At 44.3% G+C, this 15,987-nt stretch overlaps 1 protein-coding gene across 1 annotated transcript; it reads left to right on the top strand.

Annotated features, from left to right (window-relative positions):
- The first annotated feature begins 5,648 nt into the window (after positions 1–5,648).
- On the top strand, positions 5,649–9,913 carry Gemin6 (gem nuclear organelle associated protein 6). The gene is made up of 3 exons (XM_059248340.1): positions 5,649–5,791; positions 6,615–6,761; positions 9,184–9,913. The coding sequence occupies exons 2-3, from the start codon at positions 6,634–6,636 to the stop codon at positions 9,557–9,559; spliced, it is 504 nt and encodes a 167-aa protein (XP_059104323.1). The 5' UTR covers positions 5,649–5,791; positions 6,615–6,633; the 3' UTR covers positions 9,560–9,913.
- The last annotated feature ends 6,074 nt before the right edge of the window (positions 9,914–15,987 follow it).

Genomic DNA, 15,987 nt, shown 5'->3' with positions numbered 1-15,987 from the left:
GACACACACTCCCACACTCGTGTTCACACACACGTGAACAAGCGAACACAGGCACACCACACACACAACAATTACAAATTAATGAACACTTTTAAGGGAAGAAAAGGGGAGGCTGTCGGGAGGTACAATTAGCGACTGACTATCCCTTGTTGTCACTGTCCCTAAGGTGTCATTTCTAGTTTAAGACCAGCCAGCTTTTCAACATCATTAATCCATTTGATAGGCCAATCTGAGAGCAAGTGGTAGTTATAGATTTGGGACTCAGTATTGCTTTACCTGCCTTAGGGATAAAAACTAGTCCCCAATTTCCAGACAGTTAAGTTGGGCTGAGTCCATCCTCCATCCTTATAGTTACTCCTTGAAACAGATGTTGGGAAAGAGCCAGGCAAGGTGGTCCAGGCTTATAACCCTTGTACGAACAGGCTGAGGCAGGAGGATTCAAGTTCTAAACAAGCTTAGGCTACATAGAGAGACCCCAGGTAAATAAAACGAAACAAAAATGAAGTTGATACTGGGAATGCTGTTTGGTCGTAAAAGTACTTGCCTAACACATGCAAGGCCCTGAGTGATCTCTAGCACCCACCAAAAATAAATAAGCATTTTTTTAGTTTCCTAAGTTTGCATGGCTTAAAACACATTATCTTAATGCTTAATGGGCATTGTGTCCAAAGAATTAAATGGAGCACAATGAGGTGTCAAGTTACTTCAGATTTAGAAATGCTTGGGTTTTTGTTTTAGATTTATTTCATCTTTAATTAGTTTATGAGGTGGAGGGTGGAGGCGAGAGAGAGCAGTTAGACAGTTGTGAGCTGCCTAATGTGGGGGTCAGGAACCCAACTCCAGTCCATCTGGAAAAGGAGAACACACTCTTTTTTTTTTTTCTTTGAGACAGGGTTTCTCTGTGTAGCTTTGGCTGTCCTGGAACTCCCTCTGTAGACCAGCCTGGTCTCAAAGATTCCCTTGCCTCTGCCTCCTAAGTGCTGGCTGGGATTAAAGGCGTGTGCCACCGCCTTGCTCTTCTCGCTGATTTAATCATATCATTCCACAGTCAAAAATAAACAATTATCTGCAGCCCTAGTTATTCATGCATTAAAAAGAAACGGAGTTGGAGCAATGGCTCAGGAGTTAAGACCCAGGTTCAATTCCCAGCACCCATAGAGCACCTCAACTGTCTGTAACTCCTGTTGGGAGATCCAACACCCTCGCACAGACATACCTGGAGGCAAAACACTAATGTACATAAAATAAAAATAAATAATTAAAAAAAAAGACACGAACATACAATACCCACTTCTCAAGGGGCTGAGGCTAGAGGGTTGCTAAGACAAAAAAAAAAAAAAAAGAAAAAAAACCTCAGTTTTTAATGCATGTTAATGGATGCTTTTAATCCCATCACTTGGGAAATGGAAGCTGGAGGATTAAGAGTTCCAGGCCAGCCTCAGCTGCACAGCAAGTTAAAGGCCAGACTGGGCTAAATGAGACCCCACCTAAAAAATAATTCTAGTTCTTAGCAGAAGACATAGCAACAACACTAGAGCACTATTTCATTTTTTAAAAAGATATTTTCTGTGCATTGGTGTTTTCCCTGCATGTATGTCTGTGTGAGGGTGTCAGATCCCCTGGAACTGGAGTTCTAGACAGGTTGTAAGCTGTCATGTGGATGCTAGGAATTGAACCCTGGGTCCTCTGGAGGAGCAGCCAGTGCTCTTAACTGCTGAGCCATCTCTCCAGCCCCTATAGCAGTATTTCCTGTGTGTGTTTACTGTGTGGGGACGTGTATGTGGGTGTGTAGTGTAGATACACAAATGCAGAGGCCAGGGGTCAATATGAGATAGCTGTGTGTGTGTTATATGCAAGTATGCGCACGTGCTGGCCAGACCAGGCACATATATCAGACAGAGGTTGACATTAAAATGTCTTCCTCAATCACTTCTTTATATCATCATCATCATCATCATCATCATTTAAGATAGGGTCTCACCATGTAGCTCTGGTTGTCCGGGAACTCATTAATGTAGACCAGACTGTCTTTGAACTCACAGAGATCCACCTGCCTCTGCCTCTCAAGTGCTAGGATTAAAGACATGTGCCATTACACCCAGCTTCCACCTTTTTTTTTGAGACAGAACTTACAGATCTAGGAACTTGCTGCTCTGGCTAAACCCGCTGGCTAGCAGGCCTGGAACCTGCCAGTCAAGGCCCCCAAGCCCTGAGGATACAGAAGCACACTGCCATGCCAGGCTTTTATGTGGGTGCAGAGGATCCAGGATCAGGACTTCATGCTTTTGCAGCAGGGACTTTACATACCGAACCACCTCACAAACCCTCTACCTTGGTTTTATTTGCTTTGGCTTTTGAGACAGGATCTCACTGTGTAGCCTTGGCTAGCCTGGAACTCACTATGCAGGCCAGGCTGGCCTCTACTTCCTGACTGCTGAGATTAAAGGTGTGCACCACCACACTCAACCTAAAACACTTTGTGTGTGTGGGTGTGAAAGTGCATGGAAGTCACAGAACTTGTAGGAGTTAGCTCTTTCCTTCCACAAATGTCCCAGACATCAAACAGGTCATCAGGGATAGTGTGGCAAGTTCCTTTAAGCACTGAGCAATGTCACTGAGCTGCAGGGGCTCATCTGGCTTCTGGAGAGCACTTTACTAACAGCCGTCACCCCAGTCCATTGTATCTTTTCTTTTCTTTTCTTTTCTTTTCTTTCTTTCTTTCTTTCTTTCTTTCTTTCTTTCTTTCTTTCTTTCTTTTTCTTTCTTTCTTTTTCAAGACAGGGTTTCTCCGTGTAACTTTTGGTGCCTGTCCTGGATCTCGCTCTGTAGACCAGGCTGGCCTCGAACTCACAGAGATCTGCCTGCCTCTGCCTCCCGAGTGCTGGGATTAAAGGTGTGCACTACCACTGCCTGGCCATTGTATCCTTCCTAAAAGTAAAAATTTTATGTGTTTGGGTGTTTTGCTTGCATGTATGTCTGAGCATCACACATGTGCCTGGTGCCCCTTGTGGCCAGAAGTGTCAGCTCTTGGGAGTTACACACAATTGTGAGCCACCATGTGGGTGCTGGGGATTGAATACTGGCTCTCTGAAGAACAGCAAGTGCTCCTAACCACTGAACAATCTCTCCAGCCTCCTAATGTATTCTTTTTCCAAATTTGTTCTCTCTCTCTCTCTCTCTCTCTCTCTGTCTCTGTCTCTCTGTCTCTCTCTATGGCAACCTCAGGTGTCATCCTCAGGAAATCCACCCACCTTTTTTTTTTGTTTGTTTGTTTTAGACTTATTTATTATGTATACAGTGTTCTGTCTGCATTTTTGACTGCAGGCCAGAAGAGGACACCAGATCTCATTACGGATGGCTGTGAGCCACCATGTGGTTGCTGGGAATTGAACTCAAGACCTCAGGAAGAGCAGCCAGTGCTCTTAACCTCTGAGCCATCTCTCCAGCCCCACCCACCTCCTTTGTGACAGGATCTCATTGGCCCAGAATTTGACAATTAGACTAGTGAGCCCCAGGTATCCTTCAGTTTCCACTTTCCAGCCCTTGGATTACAAATGAACACTACCATGCTGTGCTTATTTTTATGCAAACGCTTTATCAATGTAGTCATTCCTAGCCCCTCATCAACGTATTCTTGATGACTAAGCATCAAGAAGGGCTCTACCAGGCCGGAGCATGGCAAACATGGTACCCAACAGGTTTTGCCTTTTACCTTTCTCCCCCTAATAAAAACCATTAGATTACAGTCCTAAAGCTAGCCTCCAAGGTCCATACCCTTATTTGGCCACTAACTCACTCCTGAGACAAAGCTTCAAGGTCCAGCAACCAAAATTCATTATTTGGCTAATATGTCCAATCAGGACTTACCATCTCACCCTAGCACAGACTCCCCCTTTTCTCCTTAAAAACCTACTCCTGCAAAAACAAAACAAAACAAAACAAAACAAAGAAAAACAACACCTGCTTCCTGGGTGCTTTTTGCTGTACTGCTGCCTTTGCAGCCTTCCCCGCCCCCTCCCCCGCCCCCTTGCCCCTCGGGGTAATAAATCTCTTGTGTTGAGAATTTGGTATGTCCTGTATCATTGGGGTGGGGGTGGGGGTCCTCCCCTACAGAGATACTTTTTTTTTTTTTTTTTTTTGGTTTTTCGAGACAGGGTTTCTCTGTGTAGCTTTGCGCCTTTCCTGGAACTCACTTGGTAGCCCAGGTTGGCCTTGAACTCACAGAGATCCGCCTGGCTCTGCCTCCCGAGTGCTGGGATTAAAGGCGTGCGCCACCACCGCCCGGCCCAGAGATACTTCTATTGGCTGGTACTAACAGAACCAACAGAAAAGCTAGAATACTTTATAGTTGCTACACAATACTTGTAACTGAATTTTTGTTTTGTTTTTTGAGACAGCGTTTCTCTGTGCAGTTTTGGTGCCTGTCCTGGATCTCGCTCTGTAGCCCAGGCTGGCTTCGAACTCACAGAGATCTGCCTCACTCTGCCGAGTGCTGGGATAAAAGGCGTGCGCCACCATCGCCCGGCAATTTTTTTTTTTTACAGGCCAATTGGTCTTGAACTCTCAAAGATCCACCTACCTCTGCTTCCCAAATGCTAGGACTAAAGGCCTGTGCACCACGTGTGACCCACATGCAACTTCAATTTCTGATAGTTTGGAAAGGGTAGGGGAGTGACTTGTCTCAAAAGAACAAAAACAGGTCTCAAAAGAAAACACAGGTCAAACCTTTTATTTAGCAGTAAAGAATGGAGCTTAAAATGCAAGTGAACAGTTGTCACAAACCAGTTTTATTCTGGTTTTTATTCTGCGTTTTTAAAGGTCAAACAGTTCCTTCCACACTCTAATAACTTGGAATTTATATTAGCTCTCTGTAGATTTACAGAGGGTGTTAACTGGCAAAGTCTAACTTAATCCATGAAAGCTACATTAATGTAAGCAGTCATTCAATCAGTGAAAGTTTTGAGAAGGATTATTTGATATGGAATTCCAAATAGTAATAAAAAGCTGATTCATTTTTAATGTTTCTGCCCCTTGGCTTGGTAGTCTTCTAGCTCAATTTTTTTTAATCACCATTTTTTTTTTTAAAGTGTCGGCAGGACCCCAGCATTTACTATCTTGCACCACTTTTCAGTATCATAGTGTCGAAAAAAGATTCTGCAGTAATCAGAGCCCAATTGACTACGTGCCCAGAAATCTAAGCAGAAGCAAGGGCTGCATCCCTTTCCGCCAAAGAGATTTATAATGAGTGAGGGCATTCAGCCCAATCCAACGATGATCTTCCCAGCTTCCGCACCAACCTCGACACTCACTGCGAGCACGTCCCAAAGGCGCACGCATTTTAACTGCCCCAAACGAGAATCCGCGCCGTTCACTTCAGCCTCTAGACCCTGAAGATTTACCCAGAGGGCTTTGGGTTGCATCCGTGGCCAAAGCGCATTTTCGTACCCACTTGCATTGAGAACACAGTACGATCATTTTTCTCTTGCAACGATAACTTGAGCTGTTCACGGTGGCCGCGGGAACCCAGATTCCCTAGCTCACCGACTGCGGCTCCGCTGACTCCGCCCCGTAGCAAGGACGGAGGCTAAGGACTACAGAGCGGAGGATTCTGGGGGGAGGAAGTGACGCCAGGCGCAAAGCATGCTGGGCCCAGGCGGGCCGACTCAAGGCCGCTCGGTGGCGTGTGAGCCAAGTGGGGATGTAGCGATGAGCTGCCGGGTTGTTTTCCTCGGTTGTCGCGAATAAGCAGCTGGCCCCAAAGCCCGCGGAGACGCTGGTCTACAGAGAGTAGGTGGGAATCCGAGAACTCCGCATCAGTTATGCCTCCAAGGGGTTTGGGGCGAAATCCTCTTAGCTAAGGAAAGCTGAGGGTTTGAGTATGTTCTGTGGACCGGGGTTCAAAGCCAGGTTGGAGTCGTATCCGGAACTGGGAGAAGAGGGTGGGATGGACATGCTAGAGGAGTTTCACAATTGCTCTGGCGGCCATTCGCTATTACCGTAGCTCAGGCTGAATTATTAATAAGTTTTCTTTTTCCGGATATGGTAAAAAAGCATTCTCAAGAATTCTCCACAGTATCAGTTTCTTATACTGAAAATGGGCATTTTGGGCCGGGCGGTGGTGGCGCACGCTTTTAATCCCAGCACTCGGGAGGCAGAGGCAGGTGGATCTCTGAGTTCGAGGCCAGCCTGGGCTATAGGGTGAGATCCAGGACAGGCACCAAAACTACACAGAGAAACCCTGTCTCGAAAAACAAAACAAAACAACAACAAAAAGAACTTTTTGTTTGTTTTTCCTTTTAAGGCTGGAGACGTACGCTGTGTTAACCAGGCTGGTCTCAAACTGGTGGTCTCAGTGTTACTAGTAGGCAGGACTGTAGGTATGAGTTACCAAGACCACAGAGAAACCCTGTCTCAAAATACTAAAAAAAAAAAAAAAAAAAAAAAAAAAAAAAAAAAAAAAAAAAAAAAAAAAAGAAAGGAAAAGCAAGCAAGCAACTTGCTAAGAATTTGAGGCAAATTACAGACGTCGTTGCCTTCAGAATGGAGATTAGAGGTTAAGACATTGCTTGTGTGGAATATGCATAGTGATTAACCCAAACTGGTAATGGTTTTAGTTCTAGTCAGCTGGTAACCATGAGTGAATGGACGAAGAAAAGCCCCTTAGAATGGGAAGACTACGTTTATAAAGAAGTCAGAGTGATAGCCAGTGAGAAGAAGGAGTATAAAGGATGGCTTTTAACTACAGACCCAGTCTCTGCCAAGTGAGTATGCATCGTACTTTCTGGAAGTGACAACGCCGTACTGCCCGGATATCCAAGATGAGAAGGCTGGTCAGTGAAAGGCTGGTTATTCACACCTAACAACTGCTTTTGAGCCTAAGTGTTGTTTTAACTGTGGGTTACGACAGCAAACTGGACACAGTTACAGGAATAGAACATGGAAATTCTCTCCTTCTGTTCGTCCTTTCACAGGGTCTCACGTAGCCCAGGCTGGCCCTGAGCATGCTGTGTAGCTGAAGATGACCTTTAACTTCATCAGCTGCTACTTCCTGAATGCTAGGATTAAAGGTGTGAGACATGGCAGCCAACCTTTTTTAAAGGCTCACATGACTCAGGCTGGCCTCAAATTCATTGCGTAGCTGAGGATAAACATGAACTCCTCATTCTCCTCTCTCTGCCTCCCAAGTGCTGAGATACGTGTGAACCACCATATCCAGCTGTTAAGAACTTGTGTCAAAAAGTAAAAAAGGGCTGAGGATACATACAGGGTTTCTCTGTGTAACTCTGGCTGTTCTGGAACTTGCTCTGTAGACCAGGCTGGCCTTGAACTCACAGAGATCTGCCTGCCTCTGCCTCCTGATTAAAGGCATGAACTATCACACCAGGCTGAAGCTAATATGACCTTGATATCAGAAGTAGAGGACAGGTTTAAAAAAAAGAAAACTATTAATTCCACTTTTGAATTCAAACACCAGAATCTTCACTAAAATACATAGTCTACTATGTTATGATGTAACAAAAGAATTTTACTTCTGAAGCCAGGTGCAGTGGCGGACAACTTTAATCCCGGCACTCCCAGGCAGAGCCAAGCAGATCTCTGATTTTGAGACCAGCCTGGTTTACATAATGAATTCCAGGACAGCCAGAGCTACAAAGAGACCTTGTTTAAAAAAAAAAAAAAAAAGAACTTCACTTCTGTGCTACTACTCTCCTAAAAGCCTAGTAATTCCTTTTTTCTTTTCTTTTCTTTCTTTTTTTTTTTTTTTGGTTTTTTAGAGACAGGGTTTCTCCGTGTATTTTTGGTGCCTGTTCTGGATCTCGCTCTGTAGACCAGGCTGGCCTCAAACTCCCGAGTGCTGGGATTAAAGGCATGTGCCACTGCTGCCCGGCAAGCCTAGTAATTTGTAGTGTAATTATGAGAAAGCTCCATACAACCAAGAATTGAGACACTGTATAAAACACTTCACAATACTTTTCAGAACTCTCAAGATCATAGGAAGCATGTAAAGACCGGAAAACAGATCAGAAGAGAATAAGGAAACATGAGAACTAAATGTAACATAGGATCTTAAATTGGAAATGTAACCTAAGATCTTGGGCTAGATCCTAGAACTGAAAAAGGCCCCTGGTGGAAAACTCAGTACTAAACAACACCTGTGGTTTAGTTAATGTAAATTCTTATTTTTGACAGAAGTACCATCAATATTGTACGATGTTAACTCTGGGAAGCTTAGTGAAGAGAGTGTGGATACTCTGTAATGTCTTTATTACCTCTATTAGTCACAAAAAAATGCACGTTTATGACAAATGGCCCAATTCCTAAAATTTAAGTGATATGGCAGGAATGGCGGCCAAGCCTTTTCCCAGCACTTGGGAGGCAGAGGCAGGACCATCTCTGTCCTTTGGGACTAGCCTGATCTATGTAGCAAATTCCGAGCCAGGCAGAGCTACAGAGTGAGGCCCTGTCTCAAAAGAAGAAAAGAAAGAAAACCAAGAAGATAGGGTCTCAGCAAGTTGACCAGGCAGGCCTCAAGTGTGTGATCCTCCTGCTTCAGCCTTAAGAATAACTGGGGTTATAGGCCTTTGCTACTAAGGTCTGTCCTGGGAGTTTCCTGAGCTTCGAGTTATTGTCATAAATTTGTCATAGTATGTTGAGCAGTGCTGCCCTATTCCTAGTATTGTGTCCCTTCTGTCTGTCTTACTCTAGTGGGCTGTGGGTGTGGGTGTGTTCTGCTAGGGATTGAACCTAGGATCTCATACAGACAGACGTGTTCTACCACTTAGTTCTGATCCACTTTCAGCTTTTGGGTTTGATGATCTTCTGACTTTGGTTTTATTTTTGTTTTTGTTTTGTTTTTTCAAGACAGGGTTTCTCTGTGTAGCTTTTGATTCCTGTCCTGGAACTCACTCTGTAGACCAGGCTGGTCTCGAACTCAAAGAGATAAGCCTGGTTCTCAGGAGGTTTGGTTTTTTTTGAAAGAGAAAAAAAAAAAAAAAACCGTTTAGATGTTTAGGATCTCAGTGAGGGCTGAGGAGTAAGTAAAAGCATTTGGTGGCGAGATGGTTAATCGTCCTGGGGGTCAGGTGACCTGTTTGGGTTGATGATGCCCTCATTGTATTGCTTCTTCATAGTTCTGGGTTTTTTTTTTTTCAAATCTGCTCTGAACTTACTTTTTCTTTAAAGCATTGTTCTCGTGAACTTCCTTGAAGATGGCAGCTTGTCTGTGACTGGAATTATGGGGCACTCTGTACAGACGGTGGAAACGGTGAGTGAAGCAGACCCCAGAGTAAGGGAGCAGCTGGCACATCTGTTCACATCTGGAGATTGTAAAGGGTACAGCCCTGAGGATCTGGAAAAGAGAAAGAACAGCCTAAAGAAGTGGCTGGAGAAGAACCACATCCCAGTCACCGAACAGGGAGATGCACAAAGGACTCTCTGTGTGGCTGGGGTCCTGACGATTGACCCACCATATGCTCCAGAAAACTGCAGCAGCTCCAATGAGATCATTCTGTCCCGCATTCAGGATCTTATTCAAGGCCATCTTTCAGCTTCCCAGTGAGAGGCCGGGCCCTGTGAACGCACTGATCCAAATGACTTCACTGTTCAGTTTTGTGTTAAATGCTTCGAATGTAAGTTGATCATATTATAGGAGTTCAAAAGTACATGTGGGATGTATGTGTGTGTGCACATGTTAAGTTTTTGTCTAGGGCAAATCAGATGAGTAGATCCTGAGTGCTGACTTTCCTGGGAAGGGAAGGGTACATGAGTAGCATCCCATGCTCCTAAATTAACACAGGAAGTAATCCTGTGATGAGGATAAGCCATTCTTTTTGTAAAGCAAGAATACATTTTGAATAGGTGTAGCAATGTGAAATAATTTATAAATTTCAATATAAGATATTACGATAAAATCAGTCTTCACAGAGAAACCCTGTCTCAAAAAACCAAAAAAAAAAAAAAAAAAAAAAAAAAAAAAATCAGTCTTGGGTTCCTTGAACTAACCAAATCTCTGTGTTCTTAAAATGTTGGTCTTTGAGGTTGATAACAATAGCAATAACCCTTTGAATTAGAGTAAGCTGTGGTTTGGCTGTGGCTTGTGCCTCCCTACAGTCATTAAAGGTACGCCCTAAAGAAGGATTGTGGGACCTGGCTTCAGACTTTGGTGATATAAGCTCTTCTGCTATGGTGACTTGGTGCATCTGAGAAATAGAAAATAGAAAGCTCTTAAAAGTTAACATGGTTCGCCGGGCGGTGGTGGCGCACGCCTTTAATCCCAGCACTCGGGAGGCAGAGCCAGGCGGATCTCTGTGAGTTCGAGGCCAGCCTGGACTACCAAGTGAGTCCCAGGAAAGGCGCAAAGCTACACAGAGAAACCCTGTCTCGAAAAACCAAAAAAAAAAAAAAAAAAAAAAAAAAAAAGTTAACATGGTTCATTGCTAACCAAAAATGGAGCTGATGCCATGTTACTGTCCCGGACTTCCACCATTGAGCTAAATTTCTCTTCATAAATACCCTGTTGCAGGCATTTAGTTCATTTTAGTGACCCAAAGCTGACTAGTATATTTTTTTATGGTTGAAAGTTTTGGCTGTTGGTAAAACCCTTTTTTTTTTTTTTTGAGACAGGGTCTCACTATGTAGCTTTGGTTATCCTGGAATTTACTATGTAGTCCAGGCTGGCCTCAATCTCACGAAGATCCACCTGCCTCTGCCCCCTGAGTGCTGGGATTATAAGTGTGGGCCACCACACCTGGCTTTTCCTCACAGCTTTTAATTCACTGACCGAGACTCTTTAGAAATTTAATAGAGGAAAGAGAATAGGAAATAATTGGCGTGATCATGGAAATGATTCTGACCAGGTGACGTCCTTGGAAAGGGAGAAGCTATATAGGAAATGAACCACAGCATCACTCAGGGTTGGCCTTGGCTCAGGGACAGATTCTGGTGCATTAGTGTTGGTAGATAGATTGGTTGTCAAACTAGTCTGTTGGGGACATGCTGTTTCTTGGCAACTGAATCCTTAGTTTAAACAATCTGCCTCCAAATAAAAGTGCTGGAGAGGGCAAATGATCCTCTCTGCCTTGGAAACTGCTGCTCCCAGTGCCTCAGCTAAGATGTTCCCAGAGAGTTCCACTCACCTGCTTCTAACCTTTCCTCGGGTCCGTCAGTTGGAGTTCCAGGACCTGCAGAGGCAGTCTCCCAAAGCTGGCTCCATTTCCTGCCTGGTCTGGATGGCAGCCAAGGCTGTCTTTGAACATGATATCAACAATACTTTTAAAAAAACAAAAGACTTGGGCTGGAGAGATGGCTCAGTGGTTAAGGGCACAAACTGCTCTTCCAGAGGATCTGGGTTTGATTCCTAACACCCACATGAGTTGGCACACAACCAACTCTTAACTCCAGTTCCAGGGATATCTAACACTGGCCTGTGTGGGCACCTGCACTCACAGGCACACACTTACCCACATACACATAATTTAAAATAAGAAAAATAAATTGTTAAGGCTTTGAGGGCATTCATTCAGCTTTTACAACTTTATATTTTTTTAATTTAAATTTTGTTTTTGTTGTTTTGAGACAGGGTCTCACTATGTAGTTCTGGCTGTTCTGGAACTCACTATGTAGACCAGGCTGTCCTTGAACTCACAGAGATCAGCTTGCTCTGTCTCCCAAGTGCTGAGATTAAAGGCCTGGCTTGAGCTTTTTAAAAAAATTGTTTTAGAAGCAAAGTTTTTAGTAACTCCTTCCTATACAGTTTGTCTGATTTCCTAAATATTCCCACTGTTTCCTAGAGACATTATGGCTGAAATAGATTTTTCACAAATGAAATTTTTTAAATTACTGGAGCTGGTCAGGTGTCTCAGCAGGTAAGGACACTTGCCACCAAGCCTGATGACTTGAGTTCCACGGAGTTGAAGCAGAGAATTGACTCCTGTAAGCACCTACCCCCCCCAAATAAATCTAAAAATAAAATTGTTAGAAAATTAGAAGCCTTCACAGTCAACTGTTAATTTCTAGAGTATTGATGGAAATGTGGGATGCTTTGAAACAGATTGTGAGATGTTAGTATGGGCTAAGGATTACTATCTAATTCCTGCCAAGAACTTGGGAGAAATCAGCATGGGGGGGGGCTAAGTTATACATACTTAATTGTTCCTACTTCCAAATATAGTTGGTTTTTATAAAATATTAGTAAGAGATTTTGTTTGCTTGTTTGTTTTATGAAAAATCTCCCAGCTCAGTGAGTAATGTGCCTGTTGCAGAAGCATTAAGAGCTGATGCCGGGACTCCAGCATTCATGTCTGATGTGGAGACACGAACCTGGAACCCCAGTCCTGGGTTGCTGAGTCAGGCAGAACCTAGGGCTTGCTGGTAGCCAGCCAGTCTAGCTGAAATGCCAAGTTCTAGGTTTGTTGGTAGATCCTGTCTTGAACATTAGTGAAGGTGGGGGCTGGAGAGAGAGCTCAGCGGTTAAGAGCACCTGCTGTTCTTACGGAGAGCCCACATCCGTGGCTTCCAACTGCTGGTAGCTCTCAGAAGAAGGGTTCAGATGCCCTCTCTGGCCTCCATGGGCACCTGCACAGTGTGGTGCACATACAGATATTCAGTACATACATAAATGTTTAAAAAATCTAAGATGAGAAGTGATTGAGGAAGACATCCTCAATCAACCTCTGAGCTCAGTCTACCTCCCTCATGCACACGTGTGTATACTACACACAAACATGTCGGATGAGAAGCTATTTCCTGGTGGTTTCACCACCCTGCTTTATCTATTTCTTTGTTCCTTTTTCTTTTCTCCCATTCTCTCTCCTCTCTCTCTCTCTTTTTTTTTTTTTTTTTTTTTTTTGAGAGAAGGTCTCATATAGCCGAGGCTAGTCTCAAACTGTGAATGTAGCTGTGGATGGCCTGGAATGCCTGATTGTCCAGACTGCCTCTCCAGGGCTGGGATCACAAGTGTGTGTTAGTCTGCCTGGCAGGAAGTTAGTTTTTAAGAATCTGTTGTGATGGCTCAGCTGGTAAAGGCACGTTTTGCCAAACCTGAGTTTCATCCCTGGTGGAAGGAGAGGACCAACTCCTGAAAGTTGTCCTTTGACCTACACACACACACACACACACACACACACACACACACACACACGAATATTTATAGAAAGAGGAAGGGTTAAACTTAAACTTTTCCAGTTCGTGGAAACATTTATGGAGGATTCCAGTAAAGCGTCCAATTTTACATTCTGTCAGCATTGTATGAGTCTCTAATGTTTCCTCATCCTTCCCAGATTTGTTGTTGTTTTTTTGTTTTTCAAGACCGGATTTCTCTGTGTAGCCCTGGCTGTCCTGGAATTCACTCTGTAGACCAGGCTGGCCTTGAACTCAGATCTGCTTGCCTCTGCCTCCCGAGTGCTGCCATTAAAGGTGTGTCCCTGGCCATCCAGCGGTTGTTAATGTATGTCCACAGGTGGAGGGCAGAGGACTACAGTACTTTGTAGTTGTCTGTGTACAAGTCTTATGCTGCATGCTCTCCCCCCCCCCTTTTTTTTTTGAGCTAGGGCCTTGGTCTTTCTAGGTTTCCCAGGCTGTCTTCAAACTTGCAGCAATCCTCCTGCCTCAGCCTCTCAAGTACACCATCACTCCATTAAACAAGCATACCTTATTTCTGATGGACAGAGGCTTGGGAATCCAACCCAAAGCTTCTTGCATGCTAGGCAAGCACCCTACCACTGCGCTCCATCCCTAGACCCGAGAGTGGAAAAGCAGAATTAGGAAACCTGGTGCCTTTAGTTCCTTTCCTTTTAGTGTCTTTTTTTTTTTTTTTTGGTTTTTTCGAGACAGGGTTTCTCTGTGTAGCTTTGCGCCTTTCCTCGAACTCACTTGGTAGTAGCCCAGGCTGGCCTCGAACTCACAGAGATCGCCTGGCTCTGCCTCCCGAGTGCTGGGATTAAAGGTGTGCGCCACCACCGCCCGGCTTCCTTTTAATTTCAATAAATAGGTGTCCAGATTCTTCAGCTGCCTCAGAGGCTCTTACGTGGCTAAGTTATGTTCCAGATTGAGTGCCTTCGAGTGATCCTCATATCTGTTCTGTGCCCTTGTTCATCTGTGCTCAGAATTTCTAGCGTGTTGACTGATCTACAGCACCTGATGAAATACGCTGCTGTAAGTGAAATTCCAAACAGATGTGGGAGGCATTTCTGCAGCCCCACTGTGGAGTTGAGGATAGCCCTGCAGTGTACTTCGGTTATAAACTGACTTTTCTGTTGACTGATGAGATTGCATGCTTCAGTTCATCTATTCTCAGCTCTGCTCACTGTAGGAAAAGGTGGCGTAAAGATGATGTAGAAGGAATGGGGGCAGCTGCAGTGTAAGCGCAGAGCTGTGCAGGTGACTGTCAGATGGGAGGGCACAGGAACATCTCGGATTACCACTTGCTTTGTCCTCGATCTGTAATCAGCTAGTTTCCTTATTATATGTGATAGTCCCTTAGTGCTCATCATGCAGCATGGCCCCTGAAAGGTTATGCCATCTGTCTGCCAGAGAGCACACCACACCTTGGCAGTCTTACAGATAAACAACCCCGAAATCAATGGATTTTTCCAGCAGATTTTGAGAGGGAAGAGTTAATGTGCCCAGACATGAAGGTTCCTGTTAGATTTTACGTATTAGCCAAAGTCTACTCGATTGGACTTTGTGCAGTTAGCATGAAGATGAGGTAAGGGTGTGTGTGTGTATTAGAACCGTCATAATGTGGGCCTAAGTATGATAACGTGCCAGTTGTTAGTATCAGCAGTCAGTATCACATACAAAGCATACCTTCACATTTTTAAAATAAGTGATTTTTTAAAAAAAGTTCAGAACTGGTAGGTCATGGTTTTTAATCCCTTTCCCTCTATACATAGCTTTTTCCTATGTGTACATATCATTTTCTTGGCCTTTACACTTCAAGTCCCAGAAATGCAATATAAGGTCTTACTCATATAGCATGTTTATTTATTTGAGTGTGTTTGTGCGTGCGCCCACGAATGAGCCGCAGCACATATGTGGAGGTCAGAGGACAACTTGAGTAGGTATGTTCTCCCTCTGTCGGGTGGGTCTGGGGATCCAGCTCAGGTCAGGTTTAGCAGCAAGTTCCCTTACCCGCTGAGTCAGCTTGCCTGCCCAACAGTACATGTTTATTAGAGTTGCTTCGGCAAAGGTTTCACGTTTAGTATTCTAAAACGTTTACATTTTTAGAGATGTCTATTGGTACAATTTGTATTTGAAAAATAAGTTATTATACTTTATAAATGGTTCCTTATCTCATTTTATTTAAATAGAGTTTCCCTTGGCAATACTGGCATTTTAGACTGGATACTTTTTTTGTTTATAACTTTTGGGAGTCATTTCTCTGTCGTGTCCCTCCCCCCCCCAACACAGGGTTTCTCTGTGTAACAGCCCTGGCTGTCCTGGAACTCACTCTGTAGACCAGGCTGGCCTCGAACCCCCAGAGATCTGCTTGCCACTGCCTCCCGAGTGCTGGGATGAAAGGCGAACACTCCCATTCCTGGCTTTAGTTCTCTGTTTTTACCATGTGGGTTCTGAGAATTGATCTCAGGTCTGCAGACTTGGCACTAAGTGCCCTTAACAGCTGAGTCATCTCACTAGCTTCCAAAATGTAGTTTTTGGTATGCTCAAAACTTGATCTCAGCTGGGCGGTGGTGGCGCACGCCTTTATTCCCAGCACTTAGGAGGCAGAGCCAGGCGGATCTTTGAGAGTTCGAGTCCAGCCTGGTCTACAGAGTGAGATCCAGGACAGGCTCCAAAGCTACACAGAGAAACCCTGTCTTGGAAACAAACAAACAAAAAACCAAAAAACTTGATCTCAGCTGGGCACACGCCTTTAATCCTACTTTAATCCTAGCACTTGGGAGGCAGAGGCAGGTAGATCTCAGTTTGAGGCCAGCCTGGTCTACAGAGGGAGTTCTGGGACAGCCAGGGCTACACAGAGAAACCCTG

The sequence above is a fragment of the Peromyscus eremicus genome, chromosome 22 (assembly GCF_949786415.1).
Source record: "Peromyscus eremicus chromosome 22, PerEre_H2_v1, whole genome shotgun sequence".
Lineage (NCBI taxonomy): Eukaryota > Metazoa > Chordata > Mammalia > Rodentia > Cricetidae > Peromyscus > Peromyscus eremicus.
This window is presented reverse-complemented; position numbering and strand designations above follow the sequence as displayed.

What these genes read in the sequence shown, in the direction of transcription:
- Gemin6 (XM_059248340.1), top strand. Translation starts at nt 6,634, where the DNA reads ATGAGTGAATGGACGAAGAAAAGCCCCTTAGAATGGGAAGACTACGTT. An exon ending in ACAGACCCAGTCTCTGCCAA is followed by an intron (nt 6,762 to 9,183) that starts GTGAGTATGCAT and finishes TTTTCTTTAAAG; the next exon opens with CATTGTTCTCGTGAACTTCC.